Genomic DNA, 24,395 nt, shown 5'->3' with positions numbered 1-24,395 from the left:
CTACATGATCAGGAGTGACACTGCACGCATTTAACTGATTATGGCTTAATTTTGCAGCCAAAGTATTTCAGTAACCTCTCTACTCAACATTAGCAAAACAAACCTAGAAAACTTGCAGTTGAATATTTTGTTTCTTTTGCTTTTGGAGCAACAGTTTTCATATGGAACCTCTTAATTTGCAGCAAACGTGCGCAAAGGAAAATAAATCCAAGATAACCTTAGTCCATGCCATTCTGTTGGGCATAACTGAAGGGATTTCTGGAAATGCTTCAAGTTAAAAAAAACCCAGAAATGTAATGAACAGAATTCCAAGCAACAGATTCTGCTAGTGAACAGTGTTCAGGATGAGTAGAGGTCCATTGTAGGCAAAACAGCAAAGCATTGATCAATGTGTCAACACTTTTAGGCTGCTTCATCTTTCCCTTTTGCTTGTTTCTTCTGAGTAAGAAAGAAAAAATGGGAGGAGAAGAAACAGTAGCCTGGTTCACCTTCTGCCAAGGCAGCAGCTGAGATATAGTTCAGAAGAAAAAACAATTGTGGTGAGGAGGAGTGGGGCTGACCCAGGGAAGAAGACTCCTTGAAGGACATCTTCCTGAAGGACATCCTGTAACCAGACAGTCCGGCAGGCTCTGAAACTGGAACCTTGTAGCCCTGTTGCTGAAGCCACAGAATGATTTGACTGCAAATTACAATCCTAGAACTGGAAGGGGCCATTTAGGCCAGTGAATCCCAACCCGGTTCAAGGCAGGAATCCAAATGAAAGCAGCGCTATAGAACTGCTCTCAAGAAATATCCATCATGTCTCTCTATTTATTGCCAGTGCCTTGTCTCTCCCCAAAGGAAAGTTAGCACTAGAATACTCTACTGCCTGAGGGAAGGCAGCGATTGTTTCTTTTTGATGTATTTCGAGGGGACAGACAAAATATTCAGTCTTACAGATGAGATACGACGCACGTCAACTACTTTATAAGGTCCAGACCCGTTTTAACTTTCCCCTCCTGCCTCAGCTTGTCCCTCAAATCCCCTTTCCTTACTTCTTTGTCTTGGCTTGGCTTCCCTCGGTGCTCTGTCTTTCTGAGCTCTTGGGCTGCACCATTTTCCACCCCTGTTTCTCTTAAACAAGTGAGAGAGGTGTTTCATCATCTTCTTACCATTAACCTCTGCCAAAACATTTTTGTTGGAGTTGCTCCCCTCTCCCCACCACCATTTTCATTGTTACTTCTTTTTTTACCCCCAACCTATCTTTTAGGGTAGTAAAGGTTTCCCTTGACGTAAAGTCCAGTCGTGTCCGACTCTAGGGGGCGGTGCTCATCTCCGTTTCTAAGCCTTGGAGCCGGCGTTGTCCCTAAGGACCTGTCCGTGGTCATGTGGCCGGCATGACTCACGGAACGCCGTTACCTTCCCGCCAAAGCGGTACCAATTAATCTACTCACATTTGCATGTTTTCGAACTGCTAGGTGAGCAGGAGCTGGGACGAGCAACGGGAGCTCACCCCGCCGCGCGGTTTCGAACCGCCGACCTTCCGATCGGCAGCTCAGCGGTTTAACCCGCAGCGCCACCGCATCATCTTTTAGGGTACCTACTTATAATTTTGTCTTTGTGTGAGAAGAGGAAATTATAATCCTTCAAAGAATGTCAAGTTCTTCCAAAATGAGTGAATATGCTTATATATAAACTCTTATATTTATATAATTTCTAGGGCTCTCCATCCATAGTTCATAACAAAATGAAATATGCAGTTCACCAGTTTCCACTGCAAATCTGCTATTCCCTCTCAGATTAACCATATTTATACGGGTATTGGCTGTAAAGGGCTAGAAGCAACTCTTTCGTTGGGTGATAGGGATATTTTCTATCTGATTCTTGTCTGGGGAATAGCCAGATCTGGGATCAGGCTGCGTTTCTGACCGTATGAGAAACAACTCTATGACAAGGGTCATAGAGATATTCTTGATGGAGGTGAGATCAGATGATCCTGTCAGATTCAGGGAGGATGAAGCCAGTTAACAGAAGTATGGCACCATGTCCTGACAATAATAATAACGAAGAATTGAGTGTCATTATATGATTTTCCCATATCATGTTATAGTTTGCTTGAAGCGTGTTGAGGTATGTTGAACAAGCAATAATAATGTGATTATCGTGCCATGCTAATCTATGCACCACAGTTTACAAATCATAATTGCTGTGTTCACATATCAGGCTAAGCCAAAACCAAACCAGACAAGTTTGGCATAATGCAATGAGGGAATTCAGCCCTTGATCTGATCTCACTAGCTAATTCTTTGGCTGCAAGCTTTTATTTATGAGAAACGTAGGACTGATTTGCTGAATACAGAATGCAAAAACAAGTGGTGCTCTGAGAAGTAACCACAGAACTTAACTGAGCCAGAAAGGGTCTGTAATGAATTCATACGTGATTTTAAAAGAGAACTTCAAATAGCATAGAAACAACTGTTCACTTTCCTTTTATGAGAACACTGTGATTCAAAACAATCCTCCACGTTAGTTGAGTGCTGGGATTGCTGACGTTAGATACATTAAATCACCTGTTTCTATACAATGTTGGCTAATAAAGTTCTAAGAACAACAGTGGATTTCATTTCAGCACAAAGGTTTTAGCTGTAAAACTTTTGTTTGTTTTGCTGAATAAACTCATTCAAGGCATTGGGTATAACTCTCTCCTTATTAAGTATTGCAGTTGAAGAAGATAGATGTGCTAGTTTCTTTTCAATATCATGGACAGGAGGCCCAGGTTTTATCACCACTTCATTTTTGTTTTTGTGGATGTACTAGAAGAACTTGATATATTCCTCAAATGTCTTTGGATAGTTCAGAAGATGGATCTCTTCTGCTTGTAAGATGATAAACATTTCCAAACTGTATCAGAGTAAAAAATCAGTTGTAAACCAAAAGTTTGGAAAGAATAGGCTACTTTTAAGTTTTTATTCAACAGCACAATCATAAAAGTGAGCTACAAGCCTGTAATGTTTGACTGGTGGTGATTCTTTTCTAAAAACCATGTTCTACTGGGTCCTTGGGAATATCTGGGGCAATGTCCTGCCTGTAAATTCTGGAGCTTTGCAAAAGTGGGAGAAAGAAGATGAGGCAACTCACTTGTGCTTTAGGTGAACAGGACTCGGCACAGTTTGATAATGACTGTAAGCCTTTGAGCAAAAACACTGTTCTTTTTTCCAGGCATTGTAGAAACTAGGTGTTTGAATGTTTGTGAAGTTCCTAGAAAAGTATCTAATTTTCAGAATTAATCCAACCCAATTCATATTTCATTCCAAGTGGTAAAGGGGTTATTTTACTAAGTCTGCATTTCCCAAAGCTCCCTCAACATATAAAAAGATGGATCAAAACATGTCGACATGTTAAATTCTGCCAGCAGCAATTTCTGACAAGAACTTTTACCTGAATATGCTTTCTTTGCATCTGGTCAGTAATCAAAAGGAAAGTGGCTTTTCAACTAGCTATGCAGGCATGTGCTGTTCCCTTATTCCAGGGAATACCACATCAAGAATAGGGCTCCTGGATGTACTTTGTAAACAGCATGGGTGTTTACTAAAGAAAGAGTTGGACATTCAGTAATAACAATAAGCCACGAACCCTGCTGTTGCATGTCTAATGAACTGTTTAATAGTAGAGTCTAAATACAGAAAAATAATCATTGGAATATTGTTGACTGGACAATCGTTCAGGAATTATTAAAGTAAAAAATATAGGACAAAGAGTGGTAAAGCTAACTTAATAAGCCCATGTGGTTTAAAAGTCAATTCCAGAGTTTAGGGTTTCCAAAATGCATTTAATTGCCTGCTGGCTACTCCCAAATACTGAATCAGATGAACAGCCGAGTCAAGCAGGGCACTTATTATCCAGATAAGATTTCAGACTGAAAAAATTCTGGTCATGTGATTCATGTCATCAGGTGCATCAATTATCTGATCAGTCAGTCAATAATATTTATTCGGTCAATGACCAGCAAAATTTAAAAGGACAGAAACAGACTAAAATCTGATCATTTTTTACAAAGGCCTTTTCATAAGTTCTCTACCCAAAAGAATAAAAGGACACAAATCCATTTGTTCTAGCAAGTTGTTACCCTTCTTTAGGACTTATTAATCCTTTCGTTAATAATTAAGCATGCATTAAATTCTTGTTAATTACTTAACTGTTAATTTATTACCAGCTTGGAGGAGTCATGCCCGATCTAATGCAATATCTTCCTTTTTTGACCAAATCTCACTTTCATGTTCTTCTGCCTTGTAATCCATTTCTTTTTTTCTTGACTGGTCATCCAGCCCTCTTGTAAATATTCCTCACACTGATAAACAGACACATTTCTTTATACCCACAGACATTTGCATATCATCTCCTTCCTAGGACTCGAGGTGATTTACAAAATAACAAAGATAAATACATAGACCTATGTCTATTTTCTGCAGCCCATGGGGAGAGTCAGCTATTCAGACAAAAGGGAACAAAATATTCTACACAGTCATCACGGCTTCTTAAGGTCCCTGTATCCTATACATGTTATATTACTGACAATCCAGACATAAATGTGGTCATAAAGGTTTGCATGTGTTTTCCCACCATCTTTTTTCTTTCTGTTGATTATTCGTAGAACAAATTATAGAAATTTAGCAGGCATAATTCAGAGGGGATTTTTTAAAAGAGAAGTTAAATATCAATACCAACCTTAATTACCTGAAATTGATTTGTGTTATTCACATCCATTTCCTATTAAGAATATAGCTACAGACTACAGGGCTTTTCCCCCCCCTCCATCTCCTTTCTAGATTGAAGAGGACACATGGCAGAAGTACTACCTGGAAGGAGTTGCTAATGAAATGTATACAGAGTATCTCTCTAGTGCCTTTGTTGGTCTGTCATTCCCTACTGTTTGTGAGTAAGTACTTTTGCAACCATAAGTCTTCTTCTTTCAAAGGGATCTTTGTTCTTAACCCTAATACGATAGTTTGTTAAAGTGCTGAAAAACAAAGTATTAAAGCAATAGCAACACTGAAGGTTTCCTCCAGTGCAGAAGTCTTCCACGTGCTTGATATCAGATAGTAAAGTGTGATTTAGAAGCCCAGTAATAATCCAATTTTATGGCTTTTTGAAAGAATAACAAGGGCTTTGCGTATTCTGCAGTCATACTATGCTGGTGCAGAAACTGTTATTTGGTACAGAAATCAGTAAGCACAAGCATCTCTATATTGCATCTTGAAGAGGAAGAAGAGGAAGAAGAGGAGGAGGAAGGGGGGGAGGAGGAGGAGGAGGTTTCTAGACAGTATATGGTTGTGAAAATTGTCTTTCAAAGGAGGGCAGGCCCTACCACTAGCCATGGTTGGACAGGAGCTTCATTTGGCAGATGAAGGGTCCTGGAGCCAGATGATGATAAACCTCTGAACATCTCTACCACCTTTATATCAACACTATTTAATCACTGGTGTTAAAATCACTGTTCATGAGCCAGTGTATACAACTTCAGTTTTTTTGTGTTATCATCATCGATGGCTAACAGATCCGAAATTTAGTTGGACTGTCTTAAATTTCTTTCCCTCACATGTACATCCAATACTCAGCACAAATCTTAAAGTCTAATTTTAATATACACATTATTACGTTTAATATTAAATAGTTATCTAAATAAGAGGGATATGAAGACTACATTATGTTAAGAATTCGTAACTTTTTATTATGTGTTATATGTGTGTTTTGTGCCTATCACATGGCTGCAGGCAAGAAAACAGGGTGAGCAAAAAGGCTTTTAGAGAGCTGTCAAAAATAATATTTAAAAAAAAACACTGTTTGGAACTGAATTTCACAATCTGATAATTCCTAGATATATAGGCTCCCCCCCATGCTGGAGTCCAGTGTCTGAGTCTGGGAGGGGAGACTTCAATATCACACCCCAGTTGTGTGGTTTTGTTGGGCACTGTTTTCTAAGGCTGAGCAGGAGCAGTTTAAGATCTAATGAATCCTAAGAGTCTGTTACCATGTTCCTAATCCAGGGTAGAATATAAACCAAGACTTGGGCTTGTTTATTTTTCTTCCCATTGCTTGCATTGATTATTTAATTTAATCAAATAGCTCCAAAAAAGAACAACAAGTCTCTCCCATATTACAAGGGTAGAGAATACTTCAGAGTTCTCCAGGGTTGTAACATTCAGGATAGAATTGTATTGACCCAACCTTCCCCTTCCAAAAAGACCACAAACATACAGTAACTTGATTTACTTAAGTATCACAATAAATATATACAACAACTTTGCAAATCCTTAAAAATTGCCACTTTGGAACATACAGGAATATAGATGAATTTTACAACCTTGGAGAACTCTGAACCTCCTTTTGAATGATTAAATCTATCACATCTTTTTTCAGACTTGCATTATTCTTGCAAAAAGTGTTCTTGGCTTTCACTAAAAGTTTTTACATGCTCAATGAGTTCATTTTGCTAGGAAAAAAAAAAGCCATGCAGATTTGCAAAGCCCTAATACATAATGTGAAGGTATTCTATTTTTATTTTTATTTTTTTGACCTTGAGGAACCTAGGTCAAAATGGAGGTTAGCCATTTTGACATTAGTAGCATCTTAATAACAAATACAAATTAAAAAAATAACAACAAAGGTTAACCTTTCCCCCCTCCAATTTCACAAATCAGAATTATGCAAAGGTTACATGTACTGTAGATGCTGTTTTGGCAAGAAACCCACTTTTATCCTGACCACCACATCTTAGATCCAGGTCAGATGGGAGACAGGATTGTGGTCAGTGAATAGTATCCAGAAAGCCATGTCATATTAAGGTAGCCATATAGGTGGATAAACTATTAAAATAGAGAGGAATCAGAGGAGCATGCTGCTAGGAACAAGTCCTGTAGATAAGTAATCAGTCTGGAGGTAGAAGTAGATCTAGATTGCTAGGAAGGGAATACTAGAAGCATAAATACTCAGCAATAGTTTGGTTCCTCTAGAGCAGCCTTTCTCAACTTTTTAACCCTGGAGGAACCCTTGAAATATTTTTCAGCCTTGGGGAACCCCTGCACGTTCAGGCAAAATAAAGAATAAACATACCTTTTTAATGTGAAGTTGCCTGAATCTGAAATAATTTTTTAAATAATTGTGATCTCCCAGGAAACCCCTAGTGACCTCTCATGGAACCCTATGGTGCCATGGAACCCTGGTTGAGAAACCCTGGTCTAGAGTTTCAGCTGTTTAGCATTTAGAGTGCAAATATCAGGTAACAGGAAACTAGATAGTGTATCAGGAAAGACTCATGTTATCCAATATCATGATCAGTGGAAAGCCTCTTTTCTGTTTTCTGATATAATTTTGTAAGTGATTCTGTGATGTTCAATAGATTTAGAGTGCTTCTTTAAAGCTGTTGGATAGTTGTAGCCTTGAGCCACCAGCTTATAGAATAATATGTGGGAGGAAGCACTCTAGATTATTTTAGAGTTTGACCCAGATCATAGTCCTTAAACATCAGATATTTAAATGTACTTTCAGTCCATTGCATTTATGAATCACTTTGTAATTTTTTGTACTGTGTAGTGGAATATGAACACTTTTAATTCACAATAATAAATGATGAACTTTTTGAAAGTAAAAATCCTACACAGCTTCACAGTTCTTATTCCATTTAATCTTATTTAAGCCGAGATATAGTAATTTATGATGATTAAATCTTGATAAGAGTCTTATTAGGAATGACATATTTTGGGTGTCATAATTTTTATGCATACACATATCTCTACCTGTCTGTATCTGATTTGAAGATAAGAATACAACAGGGGGCTTATATTAAGATCAGATGTAATTACATTTTCATACAGGTCATAATTAGTTCCAATTTATAAATTTTATGTATCCCTCCATTCCACTACCTAGTCAAATACATTCCTGCAGTTTTGGAGGCTAGAGATTTATTCTTTGAAGGAAGAAAAATGGGATTTGGGTGTTTAAAAAACTCCTTGATTTCCATGTTGCTCATCCTGGCTCCCTTTGTGTCCACATTTTATAAGGATGTTTTTCAGAAGCCACTTTTCCAATGATCTGTGCTTTTGAATTTCATCCTACCATTGAATAAAACTGATCTGTAAATTAAGTGCTCATCATCATAAGGGTTTGCAGTAGTTTGCAAAGGTTTATGGTTGCCCCATTAACAGCCAACATTAACATTTCCCATGGCTACTTATGAATTCTAGCAGATGTAATGTAATGTAATCTGCTAAGCAGAAAATTTTGAATGGTTTCTATGACATTTTGCATTGTAACTAAATGTTTCCCATTGGGCTTCATTCCCATGATGGTTGCTCCCTCACTGTGGAAACTCATTGTTCAAACAATTGTTTTACATGGTTTTTTAAAAAAAATCCTGTGTTCATTACCATCAATTGTATCTAATGTTAGGTATTATAATAAAGGGGGGGTTAGGAATTGTAGTTCTTTCCCTAGAACACTGGGAAATATGGGAAATAATTCTCTTGAAATATGGGATTATCTGATCTTTGAATTATCTGATTCCTGGTTGAAATCAAGAAAGGACTGTAACTCAAACCCACCCAACATTTGAACAATTATCTAATCCCTTAGCTCAAGTGAATTAAATATCAGCAGCAATTAGAATAACTGACATAAGATTACTGGAATTTCAGTGAGAATACACACACACACAAACACACAACCTGAAATGTGCTTGATTCTGGCTTTTGATTATTTGTATTTTTCCTAACCACCTGTCTTTGCTATGCACAGCAGGTTGAATATAGAATGTTGACTGAGTTTTCCTTTATTCATTGACGTTCCCCAAATACACCAAGCCAAGTCACAATATCATAAGACAAAGCACTGGAAAAAAGTAACAGATATTGCCATAGTTATTTCTCTCAATTTTTCAGGGAATTAAAAATATGAGTTCCACCTCTAATTTATGTAAGCAATAGCTTCGTCCCTCATCTTCTGATTTAAGTAGAATAATTTATTTCTTCTTGGGAGGTAGAATGATCATGGCTTCCCTAAAGCAATTGTTCATGGATATTTATGTTCAAACTGCACCTGTTAAAAAATATGATGTTTGATAGTTAAAATAAAATAGATATGAAGGCTACCTACAATGTCATTTCTACTTTGGGAGGAATCTAAACATAAAATTTATATGGGGGAAAGTGTTTCAGATGTTTATCAAAGCACTATTCTTACAAGTGATTATCCAGCCAGATAAGTATAGAGAACCTCCATCGATAAAAATGTTTTGTTGCTACAGAAGGTCATAGGGACTTTGACAAGGCTGAGGAATGCAGGCACGGAGCTAAACTACGTGTTATAAAAGTCCATATCTTGATAGCCTTAAGAACAACTGCAACAACAAAGTACTCATGTTATCAACAAAGTAAATTAAATATCCCTGTTTTGTTTTCTTTCCCTCCACCCTCTTTCTGGCAGACTGGTCTTTGCAAAGCTAAAGCTCTTAATGATAGCCATAGAATACAAATCAGAGAAGCGGGAAAGCAGGTATGTAACTGTCTACCAAAACATTTTCATAATGCATCTTTGATCATTTGGCCTGCTTGAATTTCTTTCATTCATTCTTTTTCTTTCTTTTTTTTCTTGATTTCTGGATGGGTGTTTATAGAAGAGTTTTATATTCCAGGCATTCTGGCACCATGGTGCCAACTAATCCAAAGGCAGCATCATGCTTCAAATTGCCATAAAATTGATGAAAAGAAACAGTCTTTTAATTTATATTGCTTTTAAAACAGATTGTTTCTGCTTGGTACCCTGCACTAAAGAATGTTAAGTTCTCAATTAAAATTAAACCTGGGTGGAGCTGATGAAAGATAACTTTAGAATCCTAAAATCCCAGTTCAGTTCCTCCCTTGGTAATTCTAGAACTAATTTATAACCCAGTGCAATCTAACCAGCATAAGTACTTCCAAATGACAGATATAAATCTATACATAGGATTGGTGCACTTTGAATCCTTTGCAAAACTTGGCTTGAAAGACCACAGACAATCGTAGTGCTATATATAACCCCAGACAAAAAGAGAGAGGTATTATAAAAACGTTCTGCCAGATAATTGTTCAAGTTCAACATGAGGCTCATCCGTAGCTTGTTTTGGTCCATTTCTACAAGCTTGGAATTTTTGACAACATTTTTTAAAGGCAGTTTTAACTTAAGTCCCTTCCCCATCATAAAAGATAATAATCTAGATAGTTATCATTTCTGCTAAAAGATTCCCAGCCCCTAAAGATGTGAGACCCTGGTTTGTGTCATGCATTTTATCCCACCAATCCCATCACCAAAGCAGAACAAGCTGGATACTATATATGTTTGCCCTTATCCCTAACATCCCACCAATTTTACTCTCATGACAATGCTCTGTGTTAAATTAAACTGAAGAATAGTGACTGACTCATGGCAATGGAGTAAGCTTTATGAATGAAAGGGATTTGAATGTAGGTCTTTCTATTCTAAAAGCCAAAGATATTGGGTCTATGCACTATACGCCTTATGGGTAGAATAGGACTAAAACTAGTCAGGAAAAATGGAAGCCCACATAATTCACAACTGCAATCAGATTTGGACATCCCCATCTCCTCAATGCATTCTGCTGAGATTGTCACCAAATCCAACATTCCAATGGACTCAGGAGATGACATCTCCTAGTTCCATTTCATTGAAGGTCTTCATTAACCTGATGCCAAATCTGGCTTAATTTATAGAACTTCTAAGATGAATTATGGAGTTGGGAGATCCACAGCTTCCTGCAGGTTTCATATCTTCAGTTCATTGGTATCTTCCATCCTGCTCTGTGATAGCTAAATGCATATAAAAAACAAAACATTTTTTTCCCTACAACCACAACCTCTTTCCATTTTTAAATAGCATTACTAATCTTGCCAAAAATTCTCTTCTGTGAACTAATATACAGCCCCCACCTTAGACATATGCATATTTATCAGTGAAGATAAATTTTACAACAAAATGTGCCAAAAAGTGAAATAATTTCAATCAAAATTATTGAAAGTCATTAGAAAGCAGCACTTAAATAGTAGCATATTTGAACAGCATATTGAAGATGGGGAGAAGGGGTATCAGCAGGATAGGGTCAAAAGAAGTTAAGATGGTGGCCATGAGGGCCACATGTCACATAAAAAGTGGGTGGAGCTTCAATCACATCATCATAGCCAACTTTTTTTACCATATCTTGTGGACACCCTGTCCAAACATCTGTGCTACTCTTTTTTGGGGAGCTTTTTTCATCTTTGCAGCCTCTGTTTCATTTCCCTTTGCTGCCTTTTAAGATGAAGCCGAAATAACCCAAAAGAAGTGGACAAGTGGACTTGTTCCACCACTGGAATCCAAATCAAGGAACGTTGACAAAAAATGTTACAAACTCTTCATAACAGGAATCGTTTCCCTCTACTCTGCTTTCTCAGCATCCTAGTTAAGAAAAACTCACACAGTATGGCAAAGCTTCAATTATTTTCCTGGCAGACTCAGTCATGGGAGAAAAGTTAGCTTTCTGTATTGCTCTCAGTGCTACCAGATAGATTTCTGAGTGAATCGGGTCCAAGTTTGATCCAACTTCTCCCAAGTTTATCTCCATTAATATGCTTGACACCATCCCTCCTGCCTCACAGTCCAAGTTGAACAAAGACGTTTTTTCAGCTTCCTTCCTTCAGATTCTTCTGCACAGATTAAAATCCAAGTGGAAGAAGAATTGCCGACTTCAGGGGCTGATGTATCCATATTCTGAGGAAAGTAGGTGATAGGCAGGGACCAGTGACACTTGGCAGCCACATCTGGCATCACATCACAGCTATCCTCACAGAACTGGTCAAACGTTGACCTATTGATGTGAATGGGGAGCACTTTTCAACATTCACAGAATCAGAGATGAGTGCCAAATGAAAGGAAGTACTTCCTATAACCTGAAATAGATCCTTTGAACTGAATTTTTCAGAGGAAGCAAACAAACTAACAAATCTTTATTACGGTCAAAGACCAGCATAAGGAGGGTAGGATACAGTCAGTCAAAAGCAGGGAAAATACATTAAAAGTAGGAGGTTTAGATGGGTGTAGGGGAGCATAAGGTTAGTATATCTGTAAATACAGTGCTATAGTCTGGTGAAATAGATGCTCATTAAATTTAGTTTATGGCACTGGTCGTCATCTGGCAAATTTTGAGTGCAGAACCTGGCAACATTTGTATGTTGTAGCAGGGTTGGTATCTGAAAGCAGCAGGGAGTTGTAGAATTGCCCTGTGCGCCCTGGGTATTTATGCAGTAATGAGGAGATGAGGCTAGAACGAATGTCTCTGTGGTACAGGCACTGGAGGAGCACATACCTGTTGTTTCTGCCTGTCCAGAGTCACAGGGGCATTGTCTCTCCAGGTACGGAATCTTCCTGTATCGGCCTTCAAGGACAGCTGAGGGAAGACGTGACATTGTGCCAGAGTAAAGGGCCTCTGATGGTTGGGTACCTCGAGTTTAGATAAGTTGACCATAGGGGAGGCAGAATACCTGCTTGATTCACTGGCAATAAAGGTTGGGGACCTGGCTAAATCCAACTGGTGCTCTGTGTCTGCTACACGCTGTTTAATGCGTGCTTTGGCCTGATCGTATCTGATGCTGAGTATTAGACCTGGAGAGAAGCCCAAGGATGAGATTTTAGTTGCCACTGCCTCTTTCCATGTGAAGAGTTTCTCAAATATAACTATGTTGCTGGTCCTGTGTACAAAGATGTCCTAGCATCAGATGAAATTTAAACATTTGTCAGTTCTACAACACCCAATTTGCCCTTGTCATTTTTAAAAAACTCCTTCCAGATTTTTTTTTGCCCCATATCAGTTTTTTTCTTCATTGTCATACATGCTTTATGAAAACCCAGATTCAAATTTCCTAGTTATGCCAAGGTTTATAGCAATAATAACCCTGTATAGTCATTTGCATCTCCTGTAACAAACAGTATGCAGAAAGTTTCATGTGACCCCAGATATTTGTTTTATGTTATCGAATATTAATATCTAATTTATTTCAGAGGCATCCCATTTGCAAGAACCATGAACTTCAGCATTTTTGCCATTTCATTCAGAAGTACATTCAAAATAAATGCTGGCACCCAGCAACTCCCTTGATACAATATAAATGATAAGCCAGAAGTTGTTTTTGACCCATGTTGCTCATTACTAGAATGGATAACAAACACAAATGAAATATTCAAAACAATTGCTTGCATAAGTTTCATTAGCACTTATATTCATGAATTCCGCCTCTGTTTCTCTGCAGTAACTTCTTTTGTTGCAAATTACTAACATGTATAACAGCCACCATTTCCCTTTCAGAAGTACTGGACAATCTATCTCCCCTTTAATTTAATGGAACCTTTTGTGCCCTTCAAAAGGATTTGAAGGTTACATACTAGAATAGCTTCTTATAGATTAAGGGGGTGGGGAGGATCCAGAGGACTTACGCAGATAAGGATTGTTCTTAGAATTGAAAGAGTGGTTTGCATATAGAATTTACATTTAAATTCTGATGAGCAGAACTGAGGTCATTAATCACTGATACCTTAGTCAGATCAACACTTCTTTTCAGCAGTAACAGCATATAGTTGAGGATGGAATTGTAGTTCACTGAAATCCTTGTTCAGACAGAAATGATGTTTCTGAAATGAGGAACAGTGCTGACTGTACCATCAGGTTCTCCATCCCGTGAAACATCGTAGCCCACAGCAATGCACTCACATTGCTGACTGACTCTTTGGGGAAGATGTGTTGCCCACCGTCCTCCCACAAAGAGAACTAAATGTATTCTGTGAAAATGACAGCAAAATTGGTCCTTCTCTCACAAGCTGGATATGGACCTGAAAATCAAGATACTCTGCTGAAGTCCCTTGTATTTAGGGATAGGTTTTACTACTGTTTCAATGAAAAGGGATTTCAATGTGTCTTGCAGTATTCTGCAATTTGCATTAAATAAGCCTACCTTGCTGAACTTTTTAACGGAATACATTCCATATGCCTTTGATGTCCTTGAATTTTTGAGAAAAAGTAAAAACTAAAATATCCCAGGTAAGAGCATTTCTGGAGGAAAGTTTCTGAAATAATGATCCTTCCATATGCTCCCTTTAAAAAGCCAGAATCTCTTTCCTCCAACTCTAATTTGGTGGTGAGTTTATTTGTTTATTTGCCAGATATAATAAAAATGGAAAAACAGTTAACATTCTTCTCTCATACCCCTATGTTTATTCCTCTGTTGGCCTTCTCCCTGTCTCTCCATTTTATTTGTCCTCATTCACAGCAGAAGCCCCCTTTTTTTATATAAAAAGGGGGGGGGAATAGGTTTGGAGAACTTCAAATAAAAGTGTTGTGGTTTTTTGTTTTGGTTTTTTTTGGCCTTTGTTTTGGTGTCAGTTGATTTCTTATCAAAGTGTTTGATTTGCAATTTTTTTCTTGTCGTTTGCAGAAGCCGAAAGCGGTATGCCCTCTTCGTTACCTTTCCTTCCAACCTCAATCCTACCTTCACACCTTCTAACTTCAGGACTAATTCCTTACCAGGAATACAGGAAGATAACATCTTTGTCTATCTTTCATATATATATATATATATATATACACACACACACACATACATACATACATATATACATATATGATATATATATATACATACATTCATATATATATGATATATATATATAGCCCCACAGTTTCAAAGAGGAGAGAAAATTTGATAGCAACAGTTGGTTTTTTCATTGTTTCTTATGTCTTATGCACTAACTTCTTTGCAGGAATAATACCCACATAAATTAAATTTAGCTACCGGGCATGGTCTTAGGAGGAAAGATTCATTGAATAGGAGAAGATATATGAGATTCATTCAATAGGAGAACTGTCTCTCCTGTCCAGTACTCCTTTTCCCCTGTTTTATGTACTTACGTTTTGTTGCAACGGTGTCTGCTTTGTGTCTATCCACTTTTGCTGTTCATTGCTTTTACATTCCCCACTCCTGTTCGAATTCCCCCCACCAAGCATTCTTTCAGAGTTTCTGTTCCACACAGTGCTTCATGTCCTCCCCTTCCACCATTCATTAGTAGAGTATGAATGCCTTGATTTGGTTTGTATTTCATTTTTGAGCCTAACACTGAATCAGATTAACTGAAATATAAAACCACACAGAAGCTACTATAGTTTTAATGATGGCCATTGTGTAGCTTTTTGTAGAAGACCATTGACTGGAATATTTGAATGGGTTGGCTTCCTTCCCCCACTTTGTGCTGGCCTGTTTTGCATATTACTTATTGTGCTGATATTCAGTACTCAACTTGAACTTACATGCCATGAAGCTGTTGTGTATTTGAGATCAGCAAGGTGTGGATTGCCAACTCCCTTGATTTCTTTCTCATTTTATTCATCTGAATGCCTCAACTTGCACACTGGCACTCCTTAATTCTTGACCTATTCTGATTTCCTTTTGAACTGCATACCCTGAATCGGTTGTTTTCTGTTTCCTGTTCCTGCTTCTGTCTTACCATTCTGTGTAGTATGTAATATTCTTTCTGTTTAGTTCTTATATCCTGTGGATTTGGAGTAGATATGTGAACAAGAGAGGTGGCTTCCTGTCAGTTTGGCATTATTCATATGATCCAACTGCAGAGAAGTTACTGCAACACTTGGCATCTTCAAAGGATCTGCAGTTGTTGCACCTCTTATATGGCTTCTTGTTTACCAGTAATTTTAACCTCGTGGTAAAGGCATGCATAGCTGTGTGAAAAAAGTGTGTGGTTTAAAAGTGCGCAGTCTTGCTCCCAGAATAGAATGACCCAAACCTGGCTTTAGTTAGGGTGTCTGTGCTAATTCACAGACAATGGGCATCCATCAGAAAACATGTTGTATTTGGTCTGCTTTGACTCAGAGCAATTTTGGGCATAGTGAAAGACAGCTAATAAATCTGTTGGCCATCCACATTTATTCCTAAGGACTTTATCCTCTGGGAGCAACACTTAGAATTGCTTGCTTTAGTGATTATGCAGCTCTAGTATTCTGTAGCTTTATGAAGTGTTTTGTCATTTGCCTTCTCTCTGGTGTCTACAGTGATTTCTTTTCCTCTTTATGTAAATCTTTATGTAAATCTGTATTAACGTTAGTCTGAAATGTCCTGAAGAGTGCTAGCAGAGAGACTCTCTGCTCCCAAAAGAGATACGTGTGCATGTCTCTATACTGCCTATAGATATGTTCTAAAGAAACTCATAAGGGAAAAAGTACAATTGTATCTGTCATTCACAAATACTTCAATGGCAAAAGTTCATTTTAAGGAGATCTTGGTGGACCATTTGGCATAGCTTATGGACCAACCAATCTTCAAGAAAACTTTGCCTTCCCATCTCTGTTAAACTAAACACAGCACTGCAACCATGGTGGTGAATAATACATTTTACTGTGATCTTAATTGCACGGGGAATGGTACAGCACATCTACCATAGCATGAAAGTTACTACTTCTCCTTTTTTTTTGTAGTCACTCATCCCATTGACAAGTTTGACATTTGACCTGCACAGGAGCTCAGAATATTGTAGATGTTTTGGTGTGCTTTCAGTGCTGAGGCATGCAAGACATGGATTTGGACTTATTTGCTGGCATAAAATTATATGTATACATTTTAATGTTGTGTTCTCATTTTTTCCTTGAGAGACACATGTATTTCCCTTTAGAGCAGGTTGATATGCCCTTAACTTACCTAGTATTGAAGACCTAATAGGAAGTGTAAGTGTTGGCTTTTATTTACAATGGGGATCTCTAATTATCAGCAGGGGATTGAAAGTTAAACTGTATGTTGCATTAAGCTGGTAACATATAGCTGACCCTCTCTTCTCCTTTGCTCCAAATGAAGTTGAGACAGATCAGAATTATTACATGCTGGGAAGAGAAAAGAAAAGAAGCTTAATTAGAGGCACTTATCCAGCCTATGAAATCTGGGGAAAGCAGATTTATGCCACTGCAATACAAGCCTCATTTTCTTCTATGCGCATTGCAATGTTGCACAGATACCCAAATGGGGAAGTGCTTGCAGAATAATGCTGGGACTCTGTTTTTGTCAAAACGATGAAAGCAATGATATCCTGCCCCCTATGTTTACGAGGGTCGCAATCTGTCTTGGGGAGCAGGGAATTTGTTTACAAGTAAGAGTCAGTGTATCTTCTGTACGTAATGTAACATGTAGTTTGACCCATAGAACTGGAAGCTTCAGTTTCATGAATGGAGCAATGGTTGAACAGATTGACCCACATTTAAGATTTGTCTAAGATTTAACTAATGCATGGTACAGTTCTGCTGGAATGTTATGCTTCAGTAGTAGGAAATAATAGCCTGGCTGGGGAATTCTGTGAGTCGAAGTCCATACAACTAAAAGTTGTGGAAGTAAAGAAACACTGGCCTAAATGGCAGTTATTACTCAATGAATACTCACCGGATTGCTGTAGAGCATTTTATTTACAAAGATACAGGTTTTCCTGACATTACAATTCACTCTGTCTTTCAATCATCCTGCTGTGAGAGCCACATTAAATTGGGCTGTATAAGAATTTAAGCTCGAGTTCAGCTTTCTGGTCAATGACAATGGGGCTACCATTAACGCTGAACCCACTGAAATTCATTCCAATGAATTCTTAACATAAAACAGTTGAAAGTATTACTTTAGCCTAGAAGGAAAAAAATGTGGAATTCCCCTACTGGTTAAGTAAATACAATTTTACATTCTAATATCATGTTAATTTGGCAATATTTTTTCTTTAAATGGTCATCAGTGTTCCATTTAGAAACAAACCAAGAAAAACACAGGGAAAATAAAACTGAAATGTGGATTGCACTGTATATTAAAAGCCGCATTACAATGGAAGAATACTAAACAATAGGTAGAGGAACTATAAAACTTAAAGGTATGTGTTTTTCCCCATATTGAACTTTATAGCAAACAAATAACTAAAAAGAAATCCTTACTTTGAAACAATGGTAATGCAGATGCTTTCATCCAAAAGTCAGACTTCTCCCAAATCCTCAAGTTTGAGAAACTGAAAAGAGCATACAAACATGGTAGTTAAATAATGTGTACTCGGAGATAAAATTCTTTATTACCCACCTGGCATGGTGTGATTTGATATCCAAAATTTTCACATACAACTTGTCAGCATACAGTAAAAAATATCAGAGAGAGATCTATTTCCTGCGTTCAGGCCTAGGCTTTTGCTATTTGGTATCCAGCTGAAACGTTGTCCTCTCCTTCCTGCACATGACTTCCTTGTCTCCCAGAATCCACCATAGGTTTTGCATCTCTTTATCCAATACTTTTGAAATATTGTTTAAATTCAGGAAATCTGCTCCAACATAGGTTTTGCTATTCAGGAAATCTGCCATGCTGCAGAGCAGTCCAGATTTGGCACATTGAAAAATGCTACCTACCTCATGAATAATCTAGCCCCTTCCTTGTATTTTGTTTCAATAATAATGGGGGGTGGGTGGGCTTCAAGTTAGTGTTCCATCCTGGCTACTGCCTGGACAAGTCCCTGCAGTTTTCTTGGCAAAGTTTTTCGGAAGTGGTGTGCCACTGCCTCCTTCCTCGGACTGAGAGAGAGCGACTTAGGCATGAATCCCAAGGTCACCCAGCTGGCTTCATGCCCAAGGCAGGACTAGAACTCATGGTCTCCCAGTTTCTAGCCTGGTGCCTTAACCACTACACCAGACTGGCTCTGATCTCAATATTGACTAAATAATAATAATAATAATAATAATAATAATAATAATAATAATAATAATAATAATAATAATAATATGTTCTTACACTGCATGGCAGTGCAGATGCTAGATAGCATTATGGTAAATATGAAACCAGTTTCCATGTAGCAGCATTAACCGTAAGTTTTTCCTGCAAAATCTCTTTTGCACACTTCAAATATTTCCAGAAGAATACAATTTATGAGTAGTTAGCAGGAAGAACATCAGGATCTAATTACTCCTAAAGATAATGCCAGGAAGCTGTACCATGTGTATCTTACACTGTTTGTACCATGTGTCCATATGTATGTGCTTTCACTGTCTCATCCCTTAAAACATATTTTCTACTAAGTCCCAATTGATTCTAATCATGGCAGTCTTTGTTTCCTACAAGTATTGCATGGATGTTAACTCTCTTCTAATGTAACAAAGATGAAATTGTAGACCAATAGAGAGACAGGCAATCAAACTTTCCTTAGAAGCTCTGTTAAACTACTTTGAAAACGTTCATGCTTTCCCACACAAAGGCTCCAAAATAATTTAAATGACCCATTTTGGGGGGACAGGGTTCATAAGTTAGCATTTAAGTGTCACCAAATTGCTGAAGGTAGCACAGCTGTGGATGCTTTCAAAGGGATTTGGAAGAGGTGCTTCCGACCTCATACAAGCACACCACCTCTCTGCTAGTCGGGGAACAGCCCCTCTTTCTTCAGGCATCAACACACACTTGGAAAGCAGGCGTTGCTGCTTTCAGAGTTACACTAATCCATGCTGAAAAAAGATGGTCTGCTTTAATGAAACGCAGAGAGCTGCAAGATCGAAGGCCCACTTACAAAGCATGCTTAGTTCTAGAAAATAGATATTGTAGGAGACTGGCTTTTTCAGCAGCACAGATGAACTACAATAACCAATAACTAGCATGGTATAAACCATTAGATCTAATCTTTGACCGCAGCATTAAAAGATAATAGAAAATGTAGGACTGCCTATGATTTTACAGGAAGAAACCAATTTTGTGAATTCACCAGTACAAGCATTTTGTTGAGCTAAATTAACCTAGTGCCTTTTTAGAAGCAGTAAGAACTCTTCTCCCCTCCCTCCCCTCCTTTGTAGGAAGTGTTGCATTAAAATAAGAGATTTTAAGAAAGTGGGGCAGGATCAGGTCATTGGAAGATGCATATGGAACACAGAATCATCTACACTCTTATAAAAATATCCTTTGAATATCTTGATACTCACTAAATAGAGTATTTAGTGAGTATCAAGATTTGTTTATTACATTTTTAATCTGTCCAATGACCAACATTCTCTGAGAGGATTACAAATCTGTATGCAAAGGAAAATAAAATACAGTAAACTTTAGATCATGTTCTATCTGGGGGGTATCCCTTGCATTTACAACTGCTTAATATGCTGATTGGTTTATTCTCCTGCAGTGTAGTGGATTTTACACCTTCCCTTGATGTCGGATGTTGAACCTGATATAACATTCAACACCGAATGGGTGACACTGAATGGGAAATACAAAACATTTCGATTTCCAGAGTGTATAAGTTAACAACTTCATCGGTGGCTGTCCATGTTCACCCTCTCTTCCCAAAGACAGGGCCCAAGACCCTGGCCAGGCTCTGTTAAAATGGGCACTGCTTTAGTCAATATGCCTAACTATGTCAGCCATAGTTAATTTTGAAGACTGTACTGTACATCATAAACACAAAAGTCAGTCCAATGAGATTAGTCTAATCCTTGAAATGTAGTTGATTTGATTTTCTGGAAAGGATGAGTAACTTATTTTTTTTCATTGACAATAGTCTGAAAAGGGGCTTTGGGCTGGAGGAATGATTAACCACGATATTCATTTTATGTTTTCTTTAGCAATTGTAAATGGTTGTCTTGTACCATTCCCCCTGAGCATATATGTGTACTATACTACAAATCATGAGACAGACAGTGATAGGGGGCCCATTAATAATACTCTATTTCAACAGAAATTGGCATGAAGGGGTAAACTGCCTGAGGAGAGAGCCAAGCAAATATTTTCCATGGGAATCATTTCTCTTTGCATCAATCATAATGATTTTGTCAGCTTTTAATGCAGAGCAAAAATCAAAGCTTTTTGTACATTTCCCCCCCTTTCTCCCTCTAATTGAAGTTGCTCAGCCTTTAAGATAAGTCATAAGATAAGACGTTAGTGATACAAGTTTGACTTGCTTTCTGCTTCAGTGTTTCAGTAGAGCTAATATTTTGTATTTTGAAGCATTTCATAAAAATGGTTTCTGGTTGACTTTATGGATGCGCCAAACTAATGGGCCCCCTATAACAAAATAAAAAATAATGAATTTGGTTTCACAGCTCAAAAGTAACATGCTCATACAGCATTCTCTTTTTGATTTCTGTTTGTTGTTTTGTTCCATTTTACTGGGCAGTATATTAATCAATCCTGGAAACCATGTGAAAATTCAAGAGGGTACTCTAGGATTCTTCATTGCAAGTGATGCCAAAGAAGTGAAAAGGTAATGCTTGGTCACTCTGTTTTTTTATTCCTTGTTAACATTTGTGTCAAGCTTAGGTTATTAAATCAGCCTGACTAACCAGATTTTTTCTCCCTGGTCATATCCAGTGGTAGTTTTAAGCTCTGCTCCCTTAATACAGCACAGATGAATTGCACTACTCCTATCTCTTACAGTCCTTGATGCATTCCAGAGGCTTTCCTGGTCTCAGAAACAGCTGGAGCAGGATGTGATGTGATAAGGGTGGTGAAGGAATTGACAAGAATCAAAGGGGTTACCCGACTTTTAGAAGCACTTGTTGCTAATGAAAAGCCTTCTCTATATGCTTTTATGTGGTAAGGAGTCAGAGAAACCTTCAGGCATTCACTGAACATGGAAACAATTCTTGCTAAATTTGACTAAAGGCCAGTCAACCCCAGTGTTCTGTTTTCAGCATAGACTTCAGGATGGATCAGAAACTCCCCTTGACTTTGGACATCTCCATCTCGTACTATGCAGAGGTACAGGTAGCTCATGGTACCTCAATATGGAGACTTGATTTAGCAGTTAGAGCTTATTGTCCTTGATAATTCGGATGAGTAAGCCTATCAAAACAACTCAGCATTAGGACAGTGAATTCTATTGCTTTTATATTGTCTGATATAGTGCCTATTTTCTTTTATCTTGCCTGAATCTTATACTTACGTTAAAGGGGGAGGAAAAAAATCCATTTTCCATTTATAATGTTATGTACCTCTGCTGTGTCCCCCATTTATAGCATATAACTTAGTGAGCTTTTCCCCCCCAAACTAAAGATTTCTGTGTGCTTTACATTCCTTGTAAGATTGACGATCATTTGAACTGTTGATCATTTTAGAATCATTGTTTGTGGAGTTACCATGTCATTTCATGTATTTGTTTATACATTTATAATAGTTTTTTAACATTAAAAACTTTCCAATTTAGAGTGTCCAGAAACGCATGACTATTTCAAATTTGTACTGATTTACTTCTAGTGTTATGATACAAAAGATGTTATTTTCAATTCATTTCTTAATTTCTGTCCCAGTCTTGTCTTTTCTCATGGCACAGTGAGTTGACATTTTCAGTGAGATGGCTAATACTGTCTGAATCTCTCCCCTCCACCCCACCACCCGGGAAATACAGCCAAATAAACCTTATCAGTGTACAAAGGCAGAAAGGTTTTCACATCTGTATGGAAGAAAATCGTTTAGCTCAAGCCCAGTATAGCACAGTAACATAATGAATTGATAAATCAAAAGGGCCTAGAGTCAATGTTCCTGATCTGCAAGCTGGAAGTCCTAATTTTTTTCCCTTCCCAAGTTTCAGTAAACCCTGCCTTTGGAAAATTGTTCTTGAGAGCCCTTTCACTTCCCCAAACCTATTTTTTAAGTTTTTTGGGAGGGAAGGAGAAAAAAAAAAAAATAGGCAATCCTCTTTACTATGTGAGCAGAATGTCGAAACAATACAGAGAGCATTCTGAATCTAAGCTAATATCTGCAAAGCTGCAAAGGTAGCTTGGCACTGTAATTGCAGCAATAAATGCTATTCTCCTGCATTTCCTCCACAACAGCATTTGAATTCCTTCAGAACATTAAGCCATGTGAAACTAAGTGGAACAAATAGTCTTCTGTATCTTCAGCTGTCTGGTCTTTTTTTTTAAAAAAAAAGCATAAAAAATTAAAAATCAGGGGCCTCTGAGTCTGCAGTTCCTCTGCCAAGAATGGGTTTTTCATCTCTTGTATGTTTGGAGAAAAAAGTAACTGTGACTGCTGCTCTCCAAGATGAAAGCTGAATGATCTGATCCACCATGTCATATTTATTAACCATTCCCCCCAATTATTTTCGAGATAAATGTATTAAAAGAAGCATGAGCTTGAATCACCCAAGCTAGTGTCTGAAATTAATTGTCTTGTAGCAAACATTTCCTTCTTTAAATGTCTAAACCTTTCAAAAGATTAAAGGAAATTAGTGCTGGCATGTTTTATTAATTTGGTGCTTGCAACAGAGAGAAAATATAGAACTAATTTCATTTGTCTGAGTTAAGAAAAGTGTCAGTTTTTCCACTTTCTCCCTCCCCTTTAGGGCATTCTTTTATTGCAAGGCGTGTCACGATGACATCACAGATCCCAAAAGGATAAAAAAATGTGGCTGCAAACGACGTAAGTAATTTTCTCCACCTCCTACTTTTTTTCCTTCTCTGCTTTAAAGAATCACTTTAACCCAGTTTCTGTGGTTTGCGCACTGGTGGAAAGAGACTAGGAAATGGGGGGTGGGGGCCAAAAAGTCAGTGTGCCCCACAATAGCAATTCATGTAAAAAAAGTACTGCATGGTCACAGCCACCATCTTGCTCTCTCCTGGATTTGCCCTGGCTACAAAATCCATCCAATTTGTTTAGGAAATGTTTCCAGTCATTTCAATGTGTGCGTCTTTTGAACATCTACACTCTTTGATCCTTAGAACTTCAGCTTTTTGGTTTTGGTTTTGTTTTTTTTATTGGGAGTAATAATTTTCCAACATAAATATAAACTATGTCAGTTTTTTGTTAGGCTTATCCGTGTCTCCCTATCAAGACTGCTCAGGGGAAAATACGCAGGAAGTTTCAAACACTTTTTTTCTCCTCTTCTTAAAAAGAAACCAGCTGCCCCTGAGCTTCTGTATCTTGCAAATCAAAGCAGTGGAGAGTTTCTGAGCTGACCCATAGGCTCTTTTTATTTTTCATTCAAGAGCCCCTAAGCTCAGATGGTGCATTAAAACCTGAGTTAGTTTCCCTTTATTGATTCTCACTGAGTTTTTTTGTTTTTAACTCTAACGATTATGAATGCATCCTATGTTGGCATTGGCCAAAGTCACACTGATGGGTCCAACTAGACTTGCATTGCCAGTAGGATCTTTCATAGGCAGCAGCCCTGAATGGATCATTATGATTTTCTGAATATCTATCACATGTAGGAATACAAAGAGTTTTCATATTCCCTTTCAGTAAAGTGCTCTCTACCCACTAAAGTGACGTCCTTTCACTGTGCTTTTGAATAAATAGTGCAGTGAATTGGACGCCAGCGTGTGCAGAGTTCTGTGTATAACATCCCACTTT

The 24,395-nt window shown here is 37.9% G+C and overlaps 1 protein-coding gene across 4 annotated transcripts in view; it reads left to right on the top strand.

Annotated features, from left to right (window-relative positions):
- KCNMA1 (potassium calcium-activated channel subfamily M alpha 1) overlaps positions 1-24,395 on the top strand; it is a 542,368-nt gene that overhangs the window by 373,510 nt on the left and 144,463 nt on the right. For 3 of the 4 annotated variants that reach the window (XM_063307681.1, XM_063307680.1, XM_063307683.1), the window contains exons 15-19: positions 4,806-4,915; positions 9,460-9,528; positions 14,490-14,501; positions 21,217-21,303; positions 23,386-23,462. In XM_063307681.1, coding sequence (XP_063163751.1) covers positions 4,806-4,915; positions 9,460-9,528; positions 14,490-14,501; positions 21,217-21,303; positions 23,386-23,462 — 355 coding nt within the window. The remainder of the gene's footprint in view (positions 1-4,805; positions 4,916-9,459; positions 9,529-14,489; positions 14,502-21,216; positions 21,304-23,385; positions 23,463-24,395) is intronic. The other variant, XM_063307682.1, reaches the window with a different exon arrangement.

Source organism: Candoia aspera, chromosome 6 (genome assembly GCF_035149785.1).
Source record: "Candoia aspera isolate rCanAsp1 chromosome 6, rCanAsp1.hap2, whole genome shotgun sequence".
Taxonomy (NCBI): domain Eukaryota; kingdom Metazoa; phylum Chordata; class Lepidosauria; order Squamata; family Boidae; genus Candoia; species Candoia aspera.
The sequence above is the reverse complement of the archived record's forward strand: the minus strand, read 5'-3'. Positions and strand labels throughout refer to the sequence as shown.